The 25024-nt window shown below is 45.8% G+C and overlaps 1 protein-coding gene and 1 non-coding gene across 3 annotated transcripts; both read left to right on the forward strand.

Moving 5' to 3' along the window:
* Window positions 1-996: 996 nt before the first annotated feature.
* On the forward strand, window positions 997-1122 carry LOC136150468 (U6atac minor spliceosomal RNA). The gene has a single exon (XR_010659887.1). It is a non-coding gene; the product is annotated as a U6atac minor spliceosomal RNA (small nuclear RNA).
* A 4867-nt stretch (window positions 1123-5989) lies between these two features.
* CTC1 (CST telomere replication complex component 1) lies at window positions 5990-24933 on the forward strand. Of its 2 annotated transcripts, XM_065910079.1 has the most exons (23): window positions 5990-6039; window positions 9187-9350; window positions 11921-12158; window positions 12309-12517; window positions 14513-14657; window positions 16532-16822; window positions 16934-17062; window positions 17584-17816; window positions 17936-18113; window positions 18209-18409; window positions 18925-19051; window positions 19674-19788; window positions 19926-20253; window positions 20332-20421; window positions 20669-20862; window positions 21913-21974; window positions 22083-22257; window positions 22557-22634; window positions 23358-23502; window positions 23595-23659; window positions 23898-24063; window positions 24159-24285; window positions 24440-24933. In XM_065910079.1, the coding sequence occupies exons 1-23, from the start codon at window positions 6007-6009 to the stop codon at window positions 24577-24579; spliced, it is 3633 nt and encodes a 1210-aa protein (XP_065766151.1). In that variant the 5' UTR covers window positions 5990-6006; the 3' UTR covers window positions 24580-24933. The 2 variants fall into 2 exon arrangements, with proteins under 2 accessions (XP_065766151.1, XP_065766152.1); XM_065910080.1 differs by lacking the exons at window positions 5990-6039; window positions 9187-9350; window positions 11921-12158 and having other exon boundaries at window positions 12398-12517; window positions 12756-14657.
* The last annotated feature ends 91 nt before the right edge of the window (window positions 24934-25024 follow it).

The following is a 25024-nucleotide window of genomic DNA, read 5'->3' on the forward strand; positions in this document are numbered from 1 at the left end:
GTGTGGGCTTCCACAGCATTTCTCCGTCAATTCCTAGAGCAACTTCTACACCCAGTAGGTTAATTCCAAAAATATATATTCAGTTAACGTTTGTGAAAATAAAGTCAGTTTCAGGTCCCCGCTTCTCTTGTTCCCGTGCACAGTGTGAGGAAAACACTGAATGCAGGAATAAAACACACCTTTCCTATCCAAGACTCAGTCCCCCCCGCCCCCACCTTACTCGCTTTACTTGCTTTCTTTCATTTTGTCTTTTCTGAATGAACTCATTTATCTTTTTTAGCGGAGTGGGAGACCTATATTTTTTAACTTCTGGCTAGTTAAGGTAATAGTAATAATGATCAGAAGCATTTATTGAAGGAGTATATCAAGGCTGTTGATTGTCACTCTGCTTATTTAACTTAAAAGCAGAGCACATCATGTGAAATCCTGGGCTGGATGAAGCACAAGCTGGAATCAAGATTGCCGGGAGAAATATCAACAATCTCAGATATGTAGATGATACCACCCTAATGGCAGAAAGTGAAAAGGAACTAAAGAGCCTCTTGATAAAAGTGGGAGAGAAGAGTGGAAAAAAATGACTTAGAACACAACATTCAAGGAAAAAGAAAAAAAAAGAAAAAAGATGAGAACAAAAAAAAAGAACTCAACATTCAAAAAACTAAGATCATGGCATTTGGTCCCATCACTTCATGACAAATAGATGGGGGAAAAATGGAAACAGTGACAGACTATTTTCTTGGGCTCTAAAGTCAGGGAAGATCCCCTGGAGAAGGAAATGGCAACCCATTCCAGTATTCTTACCTGGAGAGTCCCATGGACAGAGGAGCCTGGTAGGCTACAGTTCACGGGGTCGCAAAGAGTCGGACACGACTGAGCGACTTCACTTTTCACTTTCAAAGTCACTGTGGATGGTGACTGCAGCCTTGAAATTAAAAGATGCTTGCTCCTTGGAAGAAAAGCTATGACAAACCTAGACAGCATATTAAAAAGCAGAGAGTGTTGTATGAAAGGAGAGAAGGTTACCACTCCCCTTGACAAGGATCGAAGAGGCTCTCAGGCTTGACAACACGCATACGGTTAAGGCATTGCCACCTACTTCATGGCATCTAACCACTGTTTTTTAGAAAGATGGTAATGATAACCCTATATGCAAAACAGAAAAAGAGACACAGAAGTACAGAGCAGACTTTTGGACTCTGTGGGAGAAGGCGAGGGTGGGATGTTTTGAGAGAACAGCATGGAAACATGTATATTATCTATGGTGAAACAGATCACCAGCCCAGGTTGGATGCATGATACAAGTGCTTGGGCCTGGTGCACTGGGAAGACCCAGAGGGATCGGGTAGAGAGGGAGGTGGGAGGGGGGAGCAAGATGGGGAATACATGTAAATCCATGGCTGATTCATGTCAATGTATGACAAAAACCACTACAATATTGCAAAGTAATTAGCCTCCAACTAATAAAAGTAAATGAATAAATAAATAAATAAATCTGATCAAAAAAATAAATAAAAAGTAGAGAGATTATTTTGCCAGCAAAGGTCCATCTAGCCAAAGCTATGGTTTTTCCAATAGTCAGGTATGGATGTGAGAGTTAGACTATAAAGAAAACTGAGTGCCAGAGAATTGATGCTTTTGAACTGTTGTGCTGGAGAAGACCCTTGAGAGTCCCTTGAATTGCAAGGAGATCAAACCAGTCCATCCTAAAAGAAATTAGTCCTGAATATTCATTGGAAGGACTGATATTGAACATGAAACTCCAACACTTTGGCCACCTGATGTGAAGAACTGACTCATTTGAAAAGACCCTGATGCTGGGAAAGATTGAGGGCAAGAGGAGAAAGGGGTGACAGAGGATGAGATGGTTGAATGGCATCATCAACTCAGTGGACTCAATGGACATGACTTTGAGCAAACTCTGAGAGATGGTGAAGGACAGGGAAACCTGGCGTGCTGCAGTCCATGGGGTCGCAAAGAATCTGACATGACTGAGCAACTGAACAACTACGAACATATATGACTGTATTAATCAGGATCCTATCAGAAAACAGCACACTCAAAAAGGTTTAGCTGGTAAGAATTTAATAGTCTACTTAAAGAGATATGAGCAGGATTAAGGAACAACAAAGTGCAATGGGCCACCCAGAGCCTGGCAACAGCATAAAGTGGTTAGCACCTCCAAGCTTGAAAGTACAAAGGGAGAAATGTTGTTATGAGCTAGGAGAGAGGTAGAGCCATGAAAGAAGGGTGTTCAGTAGACCAAGAAAGCTACTGCCACAAGCTCAGTGTTGAGGGAGAAATAGAATAAACACTGAGTTCTCTCTCCTCCAGTCCTGAATCCCCCTGCAAAATGTCTCTGTCTCCCATTAGCCAAACCTAACTTGAAACCTGAGGGCAAGAAAGCTGGAGTGGAGTGCTAGGACTGGTACTATGGTACCCAGTCCAGTGGTCTTTCTAAAGAGTCAGGCAACACAGAAATACTCATAGGAAAAAGTTAAAGCCTTTATCCTTATCCCTCTCCTGCCCCATTCTCTTCCCCTTCCCAGTATAGGGCCAAGCCTAGGGTGAGGTAAGTAAAGTACTTAGGACACAACATTTAATATATTTTAGGTGGCTCCCTTATCTCACCCTAATTCTATCCCTGTCCCAGACATAGCAGTTATTACCTGTTCGGTAGGTAAGATTCCAGACTGTATTTGTGACTCACTTCTGACAGAGACCACCTGTGGACTCTTGGCATCTGGGTACTCCTGGACTTCTTCCCCTCCAGCCACTCTGCCGGGAGCCTGCACACGAGATCCCACCCATGACAAGTCATGAGGGAGAAAACCTGACAGGCAAGGCAGATCAGGTTTTCAGGGATTCTGAAAAGCTGCCCCCCGCACTCACCTTAAAGATGATATCTGTCTGATGCTTGCTTCAATAGACTACTCCCTAATTTCTGTGACACAGGCAGAAGGCCTTCCCCGATCTCTTCCCAAATAAGAATCAGTTTAGAACTTTAATCAATAAGTTTCCCAGGTGGTGGTATTTTATGAGATTATCCAGGGTGAAAGGAATGTTTTAATTTAAACTCCTTTGCTGGTATTTTAGTTTGTTTGGCAAATGCGTTTATGCCCTTGGTACTAATATGCATGATTGCTTATAATACTCTAATCATAAAATAACATAAAGAACCTGATCATATAAAGGCCCTAATAGACATAGAGCCCTTTGGGGAGTGAGGAAGCCCTATTAGAAAACATAAGAAAAATTATTCTAAAAGTGGTTATTGGGTTAACATTTGCTTGCTGTGTTTTTACTCTTAATGTGGTAAGGTTGTGCAGTGGAAACCATTGTTGATATGGTTATAGATCTAGAAAAATAAGAGCTTAGCTCTAGTGTGGTAACAATGAGATGGTTGTCAATTGTCACCCAGGAGTGCTAGGCAGAGGCTGCCTCACCAAAGTCGCAGAGTCATTGTGGGGTAAACTTCTTAGATAAACGCAACTGACAACTTCTGCAGAAGGATTAATTTTTATGTTAACAAGGTTGTACTTCTACTCTGTACTGTTGCCCTATGAGACTGTTACCCTTTAAAAAAAAAAAAAGAAGAGACTGTTACCTTTCAGTTAAGGTCACCATAGAAACGGAAAATAGGTTTACATTCACCTGACCTGCATAAAATGCTAATGGGCCCCAAGGCCAGAAGATAATGTACAAGACCCTCATAAACAAAGAAGCAGCAGAAAACACCCTGGTTTCATGAAGAACAAGCTGATGTAATGTTAAACTATCTTCCCCTTAGAAATGTACTAACTTAGGGTATAAAAGCTATGGTAAAAAATAAAGCATTGCCAGACCCTGCCAGACCCTGCTGCACCCCCTGTCTGGTCACTCTCTCTCTCTCTCTCTCTCTCTCTCTCTCTCTCTCTCTAAGACTTGGCCCTATCAAGGCTGGTCTTATGTGTCTTCCCTCTCTCTCTCTCGCCGACGCCGTTCATCCCGAGGGTACCCCCTGGATCCTGCCAAGGCTGGACCCCGGCACCACTCCCTGGTTCCATCACATACCTGATTTCCAGCTCCTTCCAGGGGTTTGCTCAGCTCTCTGTCTGCCTGGTCCTGTCTCTTCCACATTCCAGGTTTCACTTTCATACAGTGACTTCCAGATTCACTGGTTTGGTCCTGATCCTTCTGACTTGGTTCCTGTATCTCCAGCTGCCCCCTGAACAAGCAAAATCTATTCAAAATTACTTGATCTGAGACAGCTCCCAATTCTCCATATTCTCCCCAACCCCAGACCCTGAGACAGACCTTGGGGCCCTCTCATTTGATCCTGCCTGCTGCCACCAGATTAAGCTATTAACCTAACATTTAAGTCATACCAATGAGAGTGATCGTGGATCCAGTTCAACTTTGTCTGATCACTGTAGACTAAGCTCAACTCTCCTTTTTATGAACTATCAAAGGTAAATTGCAGGATATAGAGCACATCTTCATGGACTTGGTAAATAGAGGGGGGTCTTCTAGATCTGAGAAATACTGAATGCATTAGGAATGATTAGGTTTGGGATTTTGACTAGGCTCTGACTGGTGTTCTAATTAGGGAGTCAATGTGGTTGGAGTGGAGTGCAAGAGAGGTTTCACCTCCTCTGGGGGGAATCTCTCATTCCTGTTCTTTTGGTGAAATGGGAAGGGACATATCTCTGATGTAATAATGGGAAATAATTGCAAACATATATTTACCTTATAAATAACTTGGCACTAACATTGTAAATAAAATATACTTCAATAAAAATACAATTAAAGAAATTTTAATTCTACAAGTTATGGTACCCCCTAATTCAACTTCATTCAATACAAGCTCTCTATTCCTTATTGCATGAACTAGTTATACATTGTGGTGCCAAGTTATTTACAATAAATGTGTATTCTATCTTGCTGTAAAAACGATTTGAAGCTGCTGCAAGTATACAATGGACTTTGATGCTCCTCTTTCACTTCGTACCTTTAATTTCCCTTCCTTCCCTCCAGCCTCACTAACTTCTTGCATTTCTTTCCACTACAAAGCTTTTGTTGTTTCACCTGTTCATTCTTTCTCTGTAATCCCCATCGAATGAATCCTTCACTTCTCTCAGTTTTTTTAAATAGAAAATCATTGCTTCATGGAGAAGGAAATGGCAACCCACTCCAGTATTCTTGCCTGGGAAATCTCATGGACAGAAGAGCCTGGTGGGCTGCAGTCCATGGGGTCTCAAAGAGTAAAAAATTAAAAAAAAAAAAAAAAGAAAGAAAATCATTGCTTCAGTAAGGCTTTCACTATATAAAAGGGACACCCCTGCATTCCACATTACCTATAACTCACGTTCTACACATTTTATTTTACTATTTCCCCCATTTGACTATGAGTACCTAGAAGTTTTAATCTAATCTATTTTTCTTTGTATTTGCTGCCTAGAACAGTACTTGTCAAACAAGAACCTGATAAATTTTTGTGGATTTACTAATGAAAGATTCTTCTCTTCCTAGTCAACCAACCTATCAACCCATGGCTTAATAGGCAGTGGAGTGCACAGAATTCATGCAACTATGTGTCAGCACTATTCTAGACTTTGGGGGTATAGCAGTGAAGAAAGCAAATAAAAATCTTTGCTGTCCTGGAGCTTAATTCTAGAACATGGAGACTGACAGTTAAAAAAAAAAAGTAATGAATGATGTGCTCTGGCTGCATTAAGGAGGAAACACTTCCTCTGCTTGACAGGATCAGCGAGATGCGGTATCAGCCAGGCCGGTTGTATTTGCGCTCCTAAACTCCCTCATCCCAGAGATGCCAGACAAGGTATCACTGGGGAAGAGATTAGGTATGCCAGAGAAGGGGGACAGGGACGGGAGTAGAGCAGAGAGGTACTGAGGCTGAATGGGGAGGAGTCGGAGGTGGAGCCAGGGGCGCGACCGCCGATGACGTCACGAGCCAACCCTCCTTCAAGTCTCCGCGCGCTGGTCAGGGGGCGGAGTCGCGGGCGCATCATGGCGGCCTGCCGGGCTGAGGCTCCTGGCTCTGTGAGTGCTGTTCTCTGTCCCTCGTCTCTTTTTCTGTTGTTCCAGATTTTCTTTTTTCCCCTGTAACCTCCTCCTTGCCTCTTTTGCCTCCCTGACGTCGCTGGCCTCTCCCGGGGGAGGGGGGGGGGGCTGTGACGCTGTTCGTCCCGCCACTTTCACTGGTTCTGCGTATATATTCCATCACGCTTTCGGCGCCGTCTGTGAGCATTAAATACGTCTCTGTCCACTGTTTAGACTTCAAGCCCAATGGGAAGCCAAGATCAGACTAACGGCTACCTGTGGGACTGTGAGTTCCTGGGGGAGACCCCTGACGTAACTAGAAAATGGGTAACCGATAATCCGGAAAGCGTCTGAGACCCGAAGTGCGTGTAGGAGTTAGCAGGGTTAAAAAACAAAACAAAACAAAAGTGATAAAAGAGGTTTCAAGGCGCAAGCAAAAACCTGTTCAAAGGCTAGAAATAGAGCAGTGTCTTTGAAAAACTCAAGAAGTTCAATTGGGTGTTTGATGGAGGCGTCAGAGCTGACAGTCTTGTTAGTCTTGGTAGGCAGTGACTTCAACCTGAGGATACTGGGAGTTATTGAAGCGTTTTAAGCGAAAGAGTGTTTAAAAGAGCGTTTTAACCGAAAGTTTCATTTTTGTTTCCTTAGGTAGGAGCGTAGAGAGTGGACTAGAGAGTATCAGTTAAAAGGCTGTGGTTTATATGTAGTAAGGTGGTGGTGACCCCCGACCACGCAGCAATGTTGAGGTTCCAAACGTGAAGACATTAAAAAGATATTGAAGAGATAGAATCTAAATTAAGTAAACTTCCCAGGTTAATACTTTCTCGACCTCATCCACTGACTGGATGGCTTTAATAGCCAGTGACGGCTGCCGGTTTTCCCAAATCTTTACTTTAGCTGAGATCTCTCTCCTGAGCCCAGTTATATCCATCTACCTACCAGATTCTCCTCCTGGCCAGCCTACATACCCAACACTGAACTTTCCACAGAATCCACCCCTCTTACAATGTTCACTAGCTTTGCAAATAACCTCAACCCAATAGTTCTACCTTGAAATCCGGATGTTCTCTTTCACTTCTTCCTTTCCCTACAGGAGACCCAAATTCAATATACACTCTGTTGCCAACCTCCCCACCCTACCCCACCCACTCCTGGACTCTCAGTCAATAGATGGAACAACCTAAAAATCAACTGCATTTTAAGCAAAACTTTGGTGATTCTGAGGCAGCAGTACCACTTGGAGAAACAGTAGTATTCTATGTGCCAATGGACAGGTCCTCAGGAATGGGAGCTAAAAGAGAAAACCAAGAGAAGAAGACAAAAAATGTGGGAGTCTGGGCTGTGATTATGTTGGTGGGCAGTTCTGAGTGATGACTTGGTCCAGTTTTGAGAACCCTGACCATGAACGAGAGTCACTGAGGTGGGGTGAAGGTGAAGTCAGTCATAGCACTGTTCACAAGTTCCCTGAAGTCATCTAGAACTTGAATGCTGGTTTTTCAAACTTAAAGGCTAACAAGGGGCTTCCCAGGTGGTGCAATGGTAAAGAATCTGTCTGCCTATACAGGAGACACAGGTTCAATTCCTGGGTCAGGAAGACCCCCTCGATTAGCACGTGGCAACCTACTCCAGTATTCTTGCTGGAAAATCCCACGGACGGAGGAGCCTGGTGAGCTACAGTCCTTGGGGTCACAAAGAGTCGGAAGCAACTGAACACAGCACACAAAGGTTAACTGAATGTGGAGGACTGACCGTAGAAGAACATTGGAGGAACAGGAATAAAGCTGTAACGGTTTAAGATTATCACCGGGGATCAAGAGGGATAAAGGTCCTACCCCTAAGTACTGTTGAACTCTGTCGGAATTTTTAAATAAACCTGCTTAGCACTGAGAGTATGCCAGACTGGTCCCCTCCCCTAGAGTTATCTATATACAGAGGCAACAGAATCTGGCACATACACAAAGATGGTTCCTGTCCTTTTTAGGAAACCCATGTCTTAGCTACAAGGTTAAAATCTACTAGATTACTAGAACAGGAAACAATTCCAGGGGAATTGTATCTTATATATAATCTGTTTATAGGACCTCAGATGTCTGCACTTCACTAAAAAAAGAGAGGGGATTAATAAAAATTAGAAAAAAAAAGAGGGGGGAATGATGAAAAATTATGTTCTTTTATGTAATGTCTTAAGCACATTTCCATATACATGTTACTGTACAGTACTATGTACTATAGTTTATGAGTAATTTAAAGGATTTTTTTTTGAAGGTGACTTTATTTTTTTAAAGTTAACGTAGCAACAAAACCTTTATTTTATTTTTTAATTTTTCATTTATTTGTTTATGGCTGCTCTGGGTCTTCCTTGCTGCACCAGGGCTTTCTTTAGTTGTGTGAGTGGGTGGTATTCTTCATTGTGATGCATGGGCTTCTCATTGCAGTGGCTCAGTGGAGCTCAGGCTCTAGGTGCAAGGGCTTCTGTAGTTGCAGCTGGAAGGCTTAGTTGCCCTGAGGCATGTGGAATCTCCCCAGACCAGGGATTGAAGCTGTATCCCCTGTTTGGCAAGCAGATTCTGAGGGTGACTTTTGACCAGTCTTGTTCCACTTGCTGACTTTAGAATCAGACCCCCGAGATTTTTCTGGTGGTCCAGTGGTTAGGATTCAGTGCTTTCACTGCACAGGGTCTGGATTCAATCCCTGGTGTCTTACAAGCCATTCAGCATGGCCAGAGGGTAAAAAAAAAAGAAAAAAAGAACTAGAATCAGACCCCATATAAGATGGGCTGCCACTGCTGATCACTGCTCTTAATAGAGGCATGTGCAAGGTACTGTGGGAGCCCCAAGGAGGGAGCAGGATTCTGCCGGAGATGCTCAGAGAAGACTTCACAAGGAATATTTATTCTAATTGAGTGCTTTAAGGATTGGTACGGTTTTGTTAAAGGGGCAAGGCCAAAGCTGGATGGCCAGTTGTCTAAGCTGATTGTCTGAACTAAGACTTCTAAGATTTCTTCAAGCTCCAAACGCCTTTACTTTACCTATCCATTTACATTCCCTTTTAACTTTTTTTCTGTAATCTATCCCTTTATTCTTTCCCAAATTTCCTTGGTGGGCAGGATAGTCAGGAAGGTGTTTTAACTAGCTTTACTTTCCTCAGGAGCAAGCCTGGCTTGAGGTTGCCCAGGCCTTCATCCAAGAGACCCTGTGTCCACCTGGCAAGGAGCCTGATGTTCAGTTGACTCAGCTGGTCATTGACTGTGTGAAGACTACCTGGTTGTCCCAGGGAACGAGTCAGGGTTTAACATTGCCCCTCAGCTACAGGTAAGAAGAGGTAGGGTTCACAGGAAAGTTAAATTTGGGATTGAAAATGAAGGACTTATCTTTTGAGATGAGTGAGGGAAACTTGCTGAGGTGAGAAAAAGGTGGTGTAAACAAAACCTTCTTTTGCCAATCCTTCTCCTTTTCCATCAAGCTGCTTTCCTTTAACTGTTGATCTCCTTATTTGGCTCAAGTTGTGTTTAGAGACAAGGTGAAGGGGTTGAGAAGATAGAAAATATGGGAAAAGAACCCTCAAAGTGGAGAGAGAGGCTGAGATTTCATTTGTTTGTGGTAGGAAACTAAAATATAGACAGTGACTTCAGCAAGTGCAGATCATTGTGTTTTGGGAGACCTGAGTTTGAGGTCTGAAGTTGGGTTATTTTATTTTATTTTATTTTATTTTTTAAAACTTTACACTGCCATTTCCTAAGGGCTTCCCTGGTGGCTCAGCAGTAAAGAATCTGCTGTGGGTTCAATCCCTGGGTTGGGAAGATCCCCTGGAGGAGGGCATGGCAACCCACCCTAGTATTCTTGCCTGGGCAGACGGAGGAGCCTGGTGGGCTACATACAGTCCATAGGGTCCCAAAGAGTCAGACACGACCAAAGTGACTTCACATGCAGGCACCATTTCCTAAACTGTTTTAGGCAATGTTAATAAAGTACCACAGGAAAAGGGTTCCATGCCAAACATGCTTGAGAGACACTGGATGTGATAATCTTCTCTAGGAGAGTCATGAGGCTCATTAACATGTTAAAGGCTCTGAAAAGTCCTCCAAAAAGAAACTTGTTTATCTCTTCATAAAAGTAACCACTATCTGGAATATGGGAGAATTCTTGTAACTATTTTTTTTTCTATACATGCATCTATCTCTAAGCAATATATAGTGGTTTTACATAAATTCAGACTTTGTGTAAATGGTCCAGTACTTTATGTATCTTTTGCAGTTTGCTGTTTATGCTTAACCTTCTGAGATTTATTCACATTGATAGCTCTAGGTCATATTTTTAACTGCTGTATGGTATTCTGTCAAGTGAATATACATATCACTGTTTTTCTTTTTTTAAAAAGGTAGAAATCTGTTTAGGTTTATTTAATTTGTTGTTTCCCAATAATTGAAAATCAGAAAGAATCATTGAAAAGTGGTAAATCAGCAATTTTTAGGAAACTTGCAACCTTTTAAAATTTCTTGTTATTCTTCAAGATAAATGTAGAGTAGATAGCACAATATGTAGAAGATGGTGGATGAGGATAAAGTAAAAATTATTTGACAGGTAAAATAATTTAGTATTTGACAGGAAAAGTTTTCATTTTCCCATTTCCCTTCATTGAGTGCATGCTTGCTGTATGTCAGGTCCCATGGCAAGCCTTGAAAGTTGGAGGACAGGACCCTGAAGAATCTACGAAGAGTGACCCTGTCCTTACTTTTTTTTGTCTTGCAGGTGCTTTGGGTGAAGGAACAGTTCCCTCTAGCCGCCTTTTTTAGACTTTTATAGAAAAGTAGGGAAAGATAGAAATACTGAATGAGACATGCCTGGCTTTGCCACCTACACTACTGTGTATCTGAACCTCTAAATTTCTTCATTGGTGGTGTTTCCAGGGGTTTTTGGTGAAGATTCAATGCAATATTGAGCATGAATGGACCCAATATAATATGTGCATAGCAGGGGCACACTGCATATTAGTGTCTGATTTGCCTTTTATTTGCTCTGAAGTCACTGGGAAAGAATGAGGCCAATGCAGAAGGGGAGTGGACCATCTAAAATAGCATTTCTAATCTTCAGCACTCACATGGGGATTATGTTCCTGAGTGCAACAAAGAGAATAAATTGTTATGTTTTGTAACCTTATCCTGTTTCTCTTCCACTGGGAAAAAAAAAACCATGGGAATGTAAGTGAGTGGAATAATGGTATTACAAAAGTGTGACTTACTACTTTGATAAATTGTATTACATTCTCTGTGAGATACCTCACAATGGATACTGACTCAGCAGTGTTGCAGCAGTTTGCCTGAGAATGGCTGGTCTCAAACATCTCTTGAAAGCTGGGAACCCGTGATACCAACTTCCCTGTCAGCCTCAACCTCCCAGCCAGTCTCCAGTGCTGTGATATTCTAGATTATGAAAGGAACCTGATTGGGGCCAATGAGGTTGAGCCATTAGGCAGATGTCTTAGTGTCTCTACTGGAGTTCTCTGTGGAAGCTGAAAGTTGGGATGCTGTCAAGGGAGCAGTTTGTGTTGTCTCTAAAGCGTTTTCCCCACATGCTCATCCCCTCAGGCCGCTCTTACATTCCCACTCCATCTCTCTGTCTGTGGCGCTATCTTGTTCAGGATCTCATTCAGCACAATTTCTTCTTGCCTTCCCTAGGTACCACCCAGTCTTTGGACCCAGACCTCCTCCTCGTTTTCTTAGGCCCTCACTCCCAATTTTTTTCCTTTAATCAATCAAACAAACTGTCTTAGTCCACGTTCCCCATTGATCTTTCCTCAGGATCTTGGGGGATTTGTGGAGGGTGAGGATAATTCCTAGGCGTGGACATAGCTATACAGAACCTCTGTTCTCTTTACTCTGCAGCTTCGTCTCAGTAAAGGACCTCAGGACCCACCAGCGTCTCCCATGCTGCAGCCACTTGTCCTGGAGCAGTACTGTGTACCAGGCTTGGGCCCAAGAGGCTGGACCACGTGGGGTCCCCTTGCCCCGGGAACGACTGTTACTTTTAGGGACGCTAACAGACCTATCAGGGAACTTGGAACAAGAGTGCAGGAATGGAAGCCTCTATATAAAAGACAACACTGGTGCCCTGGACTGTGAGGTGAGTAGGAAGGGGGTGGTCAAATGCCTCAGATCCTAATAAGAATGGTGTCTAGGGAGCAAGATAAGTAAGTCTCTGAGAGAACAAAGATGGAGCAGGATGGATTGGGTGCCAGGATCCTGATTAATCCTTGCCTTTGGTCTTTTCTAGCTCATAGATCTGGACCTTTCTTGGTTGGGCCATCTCTTCCTGTTCCCCAGCTGGAGTTACCTGCCTCCTCTGATGAAGTCCCCAGGAGAGGGGCACGTGGAGCTCTGGGGTACCCCTGTGCCAGTATTTCCTTTGACCATCAGTCCTGGCCCTCTCACCCCCATCCCTGTTGTCTACCCAGAGATGGCTTCCTGCCTGCTCAGGCACAGGTACTTCTTCCATCCAAAGGAGGAGGGAGCATTGTAAAACTGGGGAGGACAGTGGATCAGTGGAAGGAGGGAAAGAAAGCCATAGAAAGTAATATAGATGGAATGTTCCAAATCGGGGAAACGATGCAGGATTCTTCAAGGGAAGCGCGCCTAATCTAAGGGCAGGTAGAATTTGAAGGAGACTTTTAGAATAATGGCTTTGGGCTATGGAAATTTTACACCCCTATTTCTCTTCAAGAAAATTAGAGATACCAAAGGAACATTTCATGCAAAGATGGACTCAATAAAGGACAGAAATGGTATGGACCTAGTAGAAGCAAAAGATATTAAGAATACACAGAAGAACTGTACAAAAAAGATCTTCACGACCCAGATAATCATGATGGTATGATCACTCACCTAGAGCCAGACATCCTGGAATGTGAAGTCAAGTGAGCCTTTGGAAACATCACTACAAACAAAGCTAGTGGAAGTGATGGAATTCCAGTTGAGCTATTTCAAATCCTAAAAGATGATGCTGTGAAAGTGCTGCACTCAATATGCCAACAAGTTTGGAAACCTCAGCAGTGGCCACAGAACTGGAAAAGGTCAGTTTTCATTCCAATCCCTAAGAAAGGCAATGCCAAAAAATGCTCAAACTACCACACAATTGCACTCATCTCACACGCTAGTAAAGTAATGCTCAAAATTCTCCAAGCCAGGCTTCAACAGTACATGAACTGTGAACTTCCAGATGTTCAAGCTATTTTTAGAAAAGGCAGAGGAACCATAGATCAAATTGCCAGCATCGCTGGATCATCGAAAAAGCAGGAGAGTTCCAGAACAACATCTATTTCTGCTTTATTGACTATGCCAAAGCCTTTGACTGGATCACAATAAACTGTGAAAAATTATTCTAGAGATGGGAATACCAGATCACCTGACCTGCCTCTTGAGAAATCTGTATGCAGGTGAGGAAGCAACAGTTAGAACTGGACATGGTTCCAAATAGGAAAAGGAGTATGTCAAGGCTGTATATTGTCACCCTGCTTATTTAACTTATATGCAGAGTACATCATGAGAAACACTGGGCTGAATGAAGCACAAGCTGGAATCAAGATTGCTGGGAGAAATATCAATAACCTTAGATATGCAGATGACACCACCCTTATGGCAGAAAGTGAAGAACTAAAGAACTTCTTGATGAATGTGAAAGAAGAGAGTGAAAAAGTTGGCTTAAAGCTCAACATTCAAAAAACTAAGATCATGGCATCTGGTCCCATCACTTCATGGCAAATAGGTGGAGAAACAATGGAAACAGTGGCAGACTTTATTTTTTTGGATTCCAAAATCACTGTAGATGGTGACTGCAGCCATGGAATAAAACTACGCTTACTCCTTGAAAGAAAAGTTATGATCAAGCTAGCATATTAAAAAGCAGGGACATTACTTTGCCAACAAAGGTCCGTCTAGTCAAAGCTATGGTTTTTCCAGTGGTCATGTATGGATATGAGAGTTGGACTATAAAGAAAGCTGAGCACCGAAGAATTGATGCTTTTGAACTGTGGTATTGGAGAAGACTCTTGAGAGTCCCTTGGACTGCAAGGAGATCCAACCAGTCAATCCTAAAGAAAATCAGTCCTGCATATTCATTGGAAGGACTGATGCTGAAACTGAAACTCCAATACTTTGACCACCTGATGTGAAGAGCTGACTCATTTGAAAAGACCCTGATGCTGGGAAAGATTGAAGGCAGGAAGAGAAGGGGACGACAGAGGATGAGATGGTTGGATAGCATCACCAACTCAATGGACGTGAGTTTGAGTAAACTCCGGGAGTTGGTGATGAACAGGGAGGCCTGGCATGCTGCAGTCCATAGGGTCGCAAGGAGTTGGACATGACTGAGTGACTAAACTAAACTGAACTGAGATTGTGGTGGAAAGGAAGGCATTTGTAAAGGGGAAAAAAGAGGGAGAGATAAAAAAAAATGACTGCTCTTCTCTCTACCTTTTTTAGAAGTAAGCACAGAAATGTGCAGCCAAACCTTGCTGGGAATCTAATTCGATTCAGTGCTCTGGTGCAAAGTCGGAAGAAAGCTTACTTTGTCCTGTTTCTTGGTGGATCCTCCCCAGCTGGCAGCCAGGTGTCTGTCATTGTACAGGTGAGGTTTAGGGTCGATTCAGGAGTGTGGAGGTATGAGAAGGCTGTACGGGGTCCTAACAGGAAAGATAGCATCATAGGAGAAACCATGTGGGAAAGGAGGACGGCTTCAGAGACTTGTTTCTAGAACAGTGCAGTTGAGGGAAGAGTCCAGGTGGTACCTTCCCTATGTATAGAAGATAGGGAGAAGACTTCCCCGCTCTGTAGCTCATTCAAGGAGACAGCTTCTGTATCGTGTGTCCCATTATGAAAAACTGCTAGAATCATCTGTTTTCCCCCAGAAGAATGACCAAGAAAAGTATTTATCTGAACAAAATTAAAACATAGAATAACATGTTCTTTTTTTTTTTAACATGTTCTTTAAAAAAAAAACTTGGTACTTACTGTTGGGTCTTCTTACATCAACTGATATGATTTTATTTTTTTTATTAATTTTTATTGAGTATAGTTTTACAATATTGTGTTAGTCTCTGCTGTACATCAGTGTGAGTCAGCTATATGTATACATAGGTCACCTCTTGTTTGGATTTCCTTCTCATTTAGGTCACCACAGAGCACTGAGTAGAGTTCCCTAAGTTCTCATTAGCTACCTGTTTTATGCATAGCAGTGTGTATATGTAAATCCCTGTGTTCAGTTAAACCATTGTAAACTACTGGTTTTGCATAAGCAGTAAACTTCCGTGAGGTCTTAGTTATGAGTGGTGACGTTGAGGTCTGGTTGGTGTTTTCAAGCAGAAATGAGGGTCTGTGAAGCTGAGCACCTGGGACTGTGAAGTTCAGGTACCCAGAGTCATCAGTTGTGTTTCGAAGCCCCTGAGAATGGCAGTTGTGCTCTGGGAGGAACATGCCCTAAAAGATGGTTATAAAAAAAAAAAAAAAGACGGTTATATTTATTAATGGTCTTCTCTATGTAACTTTTTCCCTTTTGCTTCAATTTCTTCAATAACTCCTTGTTGGCCCCTTGTGCATTCCACATGATACCTTCTGGGGTTTATTTATTTTCCTACTTGGATGATTCTCCCTTTGCGATTGATTAAGTCTTCAACCTGTTATTGCTGGATTTTTTTCTTCATCTTGGCTCTTCCATTTTGTCTCCCGCCACCCCCAAGAATATTCCTCCTCTGTCCTGGCCAGTGTTTTCCTTGCCTTGCTCATTCTGAGTTCTGAACATTTCTATATTGTTTTTTCTTGCTTGAAACACCTTCCTCTCTCCTCTCCACTTCAGCAAACCAGAGATGGCCTTCAGGACCCTGGCAAGTTCAGCTTCTGCCACTTGGCCTTCCTGATCATCCCAGCCCATCCTGACCTCTTTTCTTTCTGTGAAACCTTACAAATTTGTGTTGTTTTTGCCATTTGATCATATATGGCTCCATGTTATTACTTGGGTTTTGTGTCTGTGTTTCCCAGTGGTTTGATATATCTTAGAGAAGAGAGAACAGTCTATGTTATTTCCCTTAACATCTGTCCCCATACTGGATACACACGTACCATGTTCATATTGATTAAATAAGTGAAAGTTTTTTGCATGGCTGGTCTGTATGCGGAGTGGGATAGGGGAAATGCAAGGGTAAAATTATCTGCATGAAATATTTATATATTTTGGAGGCTGTACAGATGGTGTGTGCCTTGGGGGAGGGATTAGGAAATGTTTGCCATCTCCTATGAGAGGGGAGAGATCCTGAGAGTTCTGAGGCTTGAGATTTAATTGGCAAACAGGAAAGATAAAGAAGTAAGGAAGAGAAAAAAAAAGAGGTAAGGAAAGGCTCTCGAGGAGCCAGTCCTTGAGGTGACATGGTGCTGGGAAGGAGCTCCTGCAGAGGGACAGGACGTAGGAAGCCTCTCACGTATTGTGTCACCTGCTTCTGCACAAGCCAGGTCCCTGCTCAGCTGGTGTGGCACCGAACCCTCTGTCCTGGTAGAGACTACGTGCTAACAGAACTGCGAGTGTCCAAGCTCCCTGGTCACCGTTACCGGGTGTGGATGACCAGCCCCTCCTCCCAGCTGTTGCCACTGAAACCAGAATGTGTGCGAGAGCTGGAAATCGAGTTGGCCGGAGCCCCCTTGGAGGCCAACCCCCAATCACTGCCCTGGCCCAGCTGCCCCCAGGATAAGAAGGGTCCAAGTCCAGACTGTCTTGTCCGGGACTCCATACTCTTATCCTACACGGTGCGCATGAGGGAGAGGTTCCTGAGCCGGGGGCGGCAGGGGGGGCAGGAATTGTGGGGTCTCTAAAGAGGAAGGGCCTGGGGATCATCTGGCCCTTCGGCCTCTTTGCAGGGGATGGTCACTGACACGCTGAATCAGCCTGCGGGCCTCTATGAGCTGGACAGGAAGCTGGAGCTCTGCCTCGCCTACCAGCAGTTCCATGGCCTTAGGCGGGTGGTACGACCAGGAGTCCGCCTGGAGGTATGTGAGGGGGTCAGGGCTGGTGACAAAGAGAGACTCTCTTACCTTTATGGGTTGGTCTTTTTTTTTTTGGAGCAGGTTGACACCCCTACAACAAAATTATAAAAATAATAAATGCGTTGGAGTACGAGGTGCTTTTGTTAATAATGATTTGGATGAGAGCTCAGATCAGAAGTGGAGATTAGGGCCCTGGGAGGAGCAGGTGGGTCCAGAGCATCTCCTTTCTAGAAGGACCTTCTCAATGGAGGAGGAGATGCTGGAGCTGAAGCACAGGTGTGGGGCCAAGATGACCTCAGGCAGCCCAGTGAGCCCTCTGGCCCACAGAAAGGCTGAGTGTGGCTCCTGGGGGATGAAGGCTTATTTACCACAGGGGAGTGGGTCATGATGAAAGCAAGACAGAGCTGGAGGGAAGTAACCTGTAAAGGAGAAATTGTGTGTTTCGTATGACCCAGGCAGTGGCAAACTGCATTTCCTCTGTCTGGGACCACTGAGTTGCTTTTTCATCTCTTCTGCCTCCACAGCTCCAGGATGTTCACCTCCTGCAGTCAGTGGGTGGGGGGACGAGAAGACCCATATTAGCCCCCTGCCTTCGTGGCGCCGTTCTGCTTCGGGGCTTCTCTCACCAGGTGCCCGAGACTCAGTCTTCCCACCAAGTTTCCCAGGGCTCCCTGTATGAGCAGCTGGTATGGGAGCACCAGTTAGGACTCCCCGTCTACCTGTGGGCCACCAAGGCCCTGAAGGATCTGGCCTGCAAGTGAGGAGGACGCGGATTGGGGCTGGGGAGGTGGTGAGGGGTGGGCCACTTCGTCTCAGGGAAGCCACATTCTGGAATAGTCTCTGGGGGAAGTGACTCCGCTTCCTTCCGTGGCCAAGGCTGTGTCCTCACGTGCTGAGATACCACCAGTTCCTGAAGTATTCGTCACCTGGGGATCCTGGCCTGGGACTACAGATCCTGGCCCCGATCTTGGAGGTTCTCATTCCACCTGGCTGCCCTGGTCGGAACACACACGGCGAGATCCTTGAAGAGCCCCATCACTGTCCACTCCAGAAGGTCTGAGGATGTTGGGGTATGGGTGGCAGATCTAACACCCTGAGGGATACCCGGGCACAGGGGACACGTAACCTGATGTCTTGTCTCTCGGACAGTACACCCAGCTGCAGACCCCCTGCTTTTTCCCTACTTTGGCTGTTCTGAAAGAGGAAGCGAAGCGCAGGGCCTGGGCCTCCTTTGATCCTAAGACCCTTCTTCCCCTCCCAGAGGCTTCTCACTTGCCCAGTTGGCAACTCAATCAGCGCCTGGCCTGGTCCTGGCAGTGTCTGCTGCCTTCTGCATTCCACCCTGCCCCGGTGAGTGTGGCTCCAGCAGGGGTCCAGGGACTTCCTCTGTTTGCCATTTCCACTACCACTGCCATAGTCCGTCCTTGTTGTTTTGATGGCACTAGCCTTCTTAGTAGACCGCTCTGTCTCTTTCTCGACCCCTCTAATCCACTCCCCTGCAGTGACTAGAAATGGGTGGGGTAAAATGTAACATGGTTTACAAAACTCTTAATTTATTTAAATCCTTCTCTTGTTTTTCCCAGAGTGTATAAAGTCAAACCCAAACCCCCTGTTGTCTTGTCCTCCATGGTCTCCTAGCTCTTACCTTGATCTGTAAACTTTCCCTCCAGCTGCTAAATGTGTGAATACAGGTGCATTTCCCCCAATCTTTCTACCCCACTTCAGGATAAATTCTTTAAGCTCTGAGATCATGTCTTTGTGGTTCATTTTGTAGCTCTAACAGTTTACACTATGCCTGGCACATGGTAGATGCTTTGTGTATTTGTCTAGTGAAACTTGATGCCTAGGCCTTCATGTCCTTGCAGGTACTACTTGGGGTCCTGGTGCCTTCATCTCGTAAAGGGTGTCTGCAACTTCGGGACCAGAGCGGTTCCCTGTCCTGCCTACTCCTGGCCCAGCCCTTGCAGCCCATCACTGACCCCAGGCTCATAGGTTTGGAGTTCAGTGGTGGCGAGAAGATGATGGGAGTGGGAAAGAGGGTCTCTGAACTGGGGAGTGTGGGAGAGACCTTCTGCCAGGATTCAGTAGAGATGCTTAAGTGGCTTATGTTGATCAACAAGTCTGGGGAGTGGTTTAGGAGGCTGGTATGGGCAGGTGGTGTAAAGGAACCAGGGGTTCCCGGCCAGAATCACAATTCCCAACATTCATTTCTCCCTCTGTAACTCCTCACAGACACACCAGGATGACAGCTTCCATTTCTCACATCCCTAGTTTGGAAGAGGAATGGTCTTACTTGGAGTTATTGAGGCTTGTAGCCAGGGAAACCCTGGAGAGGAAAGCTTCTCAGACGTCAGAACAGATGTTTTAGGGATTTTTGAGAAAGAATCAGGCCTCTCAACCTAGGGGGCCAGGGGTGGGGTTGGCTGTGCTGATGGAACAGTTTCTACCTTGGAGGTACCACTCCTCCAAGGTGGGGGTCAGGCCTGGGCCTTCACGTTGTGTGAGGCACGCAGCTCCTGCCTGGATTGAGCATGAGACCTCTGAGGTGGGGTGCTTCTCTGCCCAGCCCACAGTCTTCTCCTCTTGCCAAAACAGAAAACTATCTTCCTCTCAGGTTGCCTGGTGCGGGCAGAGAGATTCCAGTTGGTCATAGAAAGGAATGTCAGAAGCAACTTCCCTTCCTGGAAGGAGCTGAGCACCACAGACTTCATCCAGAAGAAGCAGGCCAGGTAGGTCCTTAGGGTGGTGATTGTCTTCTGGGTCCCACCACCAGGGAAGTGGAAGGGGAAGTCTCCGTGCAGGGGGTGGAACACTGGGGCACAGTGCCTGCATCGCTAAGAAACCTCTTCCTTGTCTCTCCCAACAGAGTCTATGTGCAGCTTCTTCTGGCTGATGCCCTGATCTTGTCTGTGCCCAGACCCGTCCTTCAGTCAGCCACCTCCTCCATACCTCCTCGGACAGAGCCTTCCCCTCCAGAGGGTCCCCATGTAGAACAGAGCCGGCTGTTCTTGCTGTCCCACAAGGAGGCACTGATGAAGAGGAACTTCTCTGTGCCCCCAAGTGCCAGTTCAGAGGTGCCGCAGCCCACCCTCAGTTTCCATATCTTAGGGAGCTGGCTTGGGGGCACCCAGAGGAAGGAGGGAACTGGATGGGGCCCACCTGAACCCAAGGAAGATGAAAACTCAGATCAGAAGGTAAACTGGGGCCTGGGACCTCTGACCTGACCTCCTGAGCCCCAGCTCTTGTCTGAGGGACCCTGCTCTCCCCATCAGGTCCTCCTTCTGTTCCTCGGCTCTTCAGTCCGCTGGTTTGAGTTCTTACACCCAGGACACGTGTACCGGCTCGTGGCTTCTGGCCCTCCTGTGAGTGCCCCACTTCACCACACCCTTCCCCAGAAAGGGGAAGGGTATTTTGGCTTGGGGTCTGGAAAGGAAGTTCTAGGTCTCCTGGAAGAAGGGTGGATGTAGATCAAATTGAAGGCCTGCCTGTGTCTAGACCACTTCCTTTGTTAGGCTCCAGAGAGGAAACAGAATTGAGTCATAGTTTATGAGGAACTTCTCTCCAGACCAGGACACACTCGGAGATGATCATGTCTCCATTTCCTGGCAGACATTGATGTTGTTCAAGGAGGGTGGTTCATCCTGCATGTCACAGCGTCCTCTGGAGCTGGCTGGCTGTGAATCCTGCCTCACTGTCCAGGATGAATGGACTGTGGAACTTGCGAGCTCCCAGGATATCCCAGAGGTGCTGGGTATCTGCCCGACACTGCCTGAATCCTCATTGACTGACCTGCTCAGTGGCAAGTAAATGTCCACCAGCTTCTCTAGCTCGCTTGGCTGCTCTCTCTTCCTCTGCCGTGGTTGTGTCGGATGAATTGTCTGTCCCCTGCTACAGTGTGTATTTTGTGAATGTGATTTAGCTCCTAGAGGAGGGATGGCGGTGTAAGATAGAAGCTGTGTTTCATACCTGATTACCACTGCTGCCGCCACCCCCACCCCCCCACCCGACTCAGCCTGTCACTGACATTATCATGAGCAGGCTTTCTCGCAATTGAGAACAAAGCTTAGCAAAGGAAATATAAGAAACAAACAATGAATTGCCAGTCCAGGTTCGATGCATGATACTGGATGCTCGGGCCTGGTGCACTGGGATGACCCAGAGGGAAGGGATGGGGAGGGAGGTGGGAGTGGGGTTCAGGATGGGAAACACATGTACACCCATGGCAGATTCAAGTCAATGTATGGCAAAACCAATACAATGTTGTAAAGTAAAATAAATAAATTAATTAATTTAAAAAAGAAAAAAAACAAGGACAAAAGCTGAAAATCTTTAGAGAAGGACCTTCCTTTAGTGCAAGAATTGACTGGCTTATAGCTTTAGGAACAGCTTTACTTTCTTCGTGTAAGTTTTTCTGGGGGCAACTGCAGTGCAGTTGAAGACGCTGCAGAGATAACAGACAGCATGTCAAATTATATGTGTAACTTTTACAAAACTTCCCTAGACGTACAAGTTTTCAAGGACCTATGATTTGAAGGAGGGGGCATAGGCCCCAGTGTGTAAAGCTGAGAATGATGGGCTGACTGAGATTCTAGGTGTAAATGCAAGTGGAGATTCACCTTTGCTGGGGTATTTTTTGATGAGGCCTCTGGGTACAAAGCTGGATTGGGTTTTGGTTTGTGTGTGTGTAGTGATCTGCTACAACCCTGTTTTTCCCATAAGCCCTGTTACTTTTAGTATTTGGTTTGAGACACTTCAAGTCTTTCTAGGACCTCATAGGTAAAATTCAGCAGCTACTATAACTCCTTTCTGTCTTGGGATCTGACTCCATTCTCACTGTTTCTCTGATCCTCCAGTTTTGCAGATTCCTTGGTGTCTTTTTCAGCTGAGATTGTGTCACATCTCTGGATGAAGCCTGGTAATAACATCTGTTTGGGTAAAGGGTAAGAAATAGAGTTGTGGAGAGGTGGTTCTGAGAGGGACCACTAACCCCTCCCCATTCCTCCCCTCCTCATTCCTACTGTAGGGACCTCTGGGGCTGTGAAACGGTGTGTGAAGCTCACTGTAGCTCTGGAGACTGCCGACTACAAGTTCCCCCCTCACTTGGATGTGTATATTGAAGACCCACACTTGCCGCCCCCACTGGGACTTCTTCCCGGAGCCCGAGTCTACTTTCACCAGCTGGAGAAAAGAGTTTCCAGGTGAAGACCTGTGTCGATGGCCTGGCCTCTCCTCCTTCCTGATGAGCTTCTCTTGAATGCTTGCACCTACCTGTGTGGCGATGACAGTTTCTCTTTGCTGTTAGGTCTGCTGTGTTTCTCTGCCATGTGTGCCCTTTGCCCCTGCGATATGTTCCAGACCAGTCCTTCCCTTCCTCTGCCCTCTGTGCTGATGGTGCCCTCAGGGGGAGTGGCTTGGCCTGTGACACGGTCCCAGCTCCTACCTCAGACTGACTTCTTTCTCCTCCTCCTCCTCCTCTCTCTCCCTCCTGCATCTGCAGGTCCCACAATGTTTACTGTTGCTTCCGGTCATCGACCTGTGTGCAGGTCCTGCATTTCCCCCCGGATACCACAGTCAGGTCAGTGGCCCAAAGCCCGTCTCCAAACCTCACAGCCTTATATCTGAACCTCACACCTGTTCCAGGCTCTGGAATTTTCCCCATAACTCCAGGCTTCTCCCCTCCTAGTAAAATGTGTGTAGTCAGAAGGATTCCTCTGCTTCAAATGAAAAATGTCCATACATATCATTCTACTCAGGAAGATTTAGCGTTCTGGGATTTTAAAGGGTTTTCAATCCCAAATATAAATATGTTTCCTGGCTAATATCTTGGTTTTTCAAGCCTGAGAAATAATCGATGACAATCAGAGATCAAGAATCAAAATAAATGGGGGCCCTGGGGAACTTGCATTTGTATCCTGCTATTGTGTAAAAATTGTATAAATCTTAATTATGTTGAATTGGTTCATAGAGCATTTCAAGTCTACTATGTCCTTCTACTTTTCTATCCATTCTATTAATTTTTGAGATTTTGATATTGAAACTCCAACAAAAAAAATTTATCTACTTAAAAAAATTGTAATATATAGTGGACCTATATGTAACTTTGCTCTGTATTTGCCATATCTTCTGTAAATGTGTTTTCATACTTAGAGAATTTAAAAAATAGAAAGGAGAGGCCCTGGGGCTTCCAGGAGAGCACAGAAGCCACCACTGTCCCTGTCCTCACACCTGCTGAGTCCTTCCAGACAGACTGCTTTTAGAACTCTGTTGGCTGTTTCTTGAACCCCACTTCTCTCTTTAGTGCCCCCCTGCCCCACATCTACCTGGCCGAACTTCTGCAAGGTGACAAGGCCCCATTTCGGGCCACTGCTTCTTGCCATGTCGTTTCTGTCTTCAGCCTTCATCTGCTCTGGGTGTGTGCTCACTGTACCAGCATCTGCCCACAGGTAGGAGCGGGGACAGGCTGAGCTGGGTGTAGGGTGCCAAGAGGACTGTGGTGGGGGCAAGGGGATTTTGCCAACCACTTTCTTCATCCCAGGGAAGGTGTCCTCGCCAGAGCCCCACTTGCCCCGCTCAGACATCTGTAAGCCAGGCCAGCATCAGGTGAGAGCAGAGCACACTGTGGGCACCCACCTCACTGTTTCCATGGCGGTCTGCTGTCCTGATTTTAGCACAGTTCCTCAGTGGTGGGAATTACTTAGTAATATTTCAGAATGAATGGGTGAGGGTATAGTGAGCTAACAGGGTGGAGAAAGAGTCCTGCTGGGTCTGGGTGACTGGCCCACCCGGGTTTTGCTGTTAGAGTTTCTATTCCTAACTGCCCTTGCTCCCCCACTCCCAGGCTCCTGGTGGAGGATGGGACTGCAGAAGCTGTGGTGACCTGTAGAAATCATCAAGTGGCAGCAGTTCTAGGGCTGTGTCCCAGTGAGTGGACCTCCCTCCTCGAGTTTGTCCGAGGGCCGGGGAAAGTGGCCTTGCAATTTACAGGGCCCGGAACCCAACTTGAGGTGAGATGAGGCTGGGAGGTGGGGGCTCAGATAAACCTTTTCCTGGGAGCTTAGTTAGAAGCTTGAATCCTGATGAAACCTCTTTCCCTTTCTAGTCCTCAGCTGAGGTGGATGAGCCCTTGACCCTCTTCCTCTGGACCCTCTGTACCAGTTTCTCTGTCCTCCGCCCTATGGTGTTTTCTTTTGAGCTGGAGAGAAAACCCTCCAAGATCATCCCACTAGGTGAGGGTCAAAGGGCAGGGTTGTAGATTGATGGGTCCCAAGAGGAAGAGGGAGAGGGGATTGACATGGAATTTCTGGAGCTGGGAGGAGAATGGAGGGTGGGGACTGAAAACCACATGCACAGGATCTGTGTTTTTCTTTCTTTCCATCTCAGAAGCTCCTCGGCTACAGCAATTCCAGTGTGGGGAGTCCCCTTTCCTGACTCGTGTGAACCCCAAGATCCGACTGTCATGCCTCTCTATCCAGGAGCCTGAGCACCCCAGTGCCCTGGGGGCTTTAGTTTCCTCCTGCTAACCGAAACGGCAGTGGCTGGAGATCTTGAGGCTGGGCTTCAACTCCTTTCCCTGGTCATGGCCCTTACCTTCTCTGAAACTGAACCAGGACCCCAGATGCCTGGATGCTACCCCAGATGCTACCCTGCTGTTATTGCTCCATATTCTAATGCCAACCTGCCTTGCGGAAATTGTGGAAACAGGGAAATCATAGTGCTGTTGTGTTTTCTCTCTAGTAGGTGTGGAGGCACCTGTACTCACAGGTGGCCCTGAGCACCTGGGTTCTGTCTTTGTGGCGGGGACTTGCCCCTCATGGGTTTGCTCCTGACAGGCCCCTTGCTCTACAATAAAGCTCTTGGGCTGTTTCTCACTTTCACTCAGGTGGGTCTCAGGTCTCATGACCTGGCAACCCACCCATCGTTTACCATCATTTTGGCCTTGTTTGCCATCAGTGCCAAAACTGGTTT

This window comes from Muntiacus reevesi, chromosome 18 (assembly GCF_963930625.1).
Source record: "Muntiacus reevesi chromosome 18, mMunRee1.1, whole genome shotgun sequence".
In the NCBI taxonomy this organism is placed as follows: domain Eukaryota; kingdom Metazoa; phylum Chordata; class Mammalia; order Artiodactyla; family Cervidae; genus Muntiacus; species Muntiacus reevesi.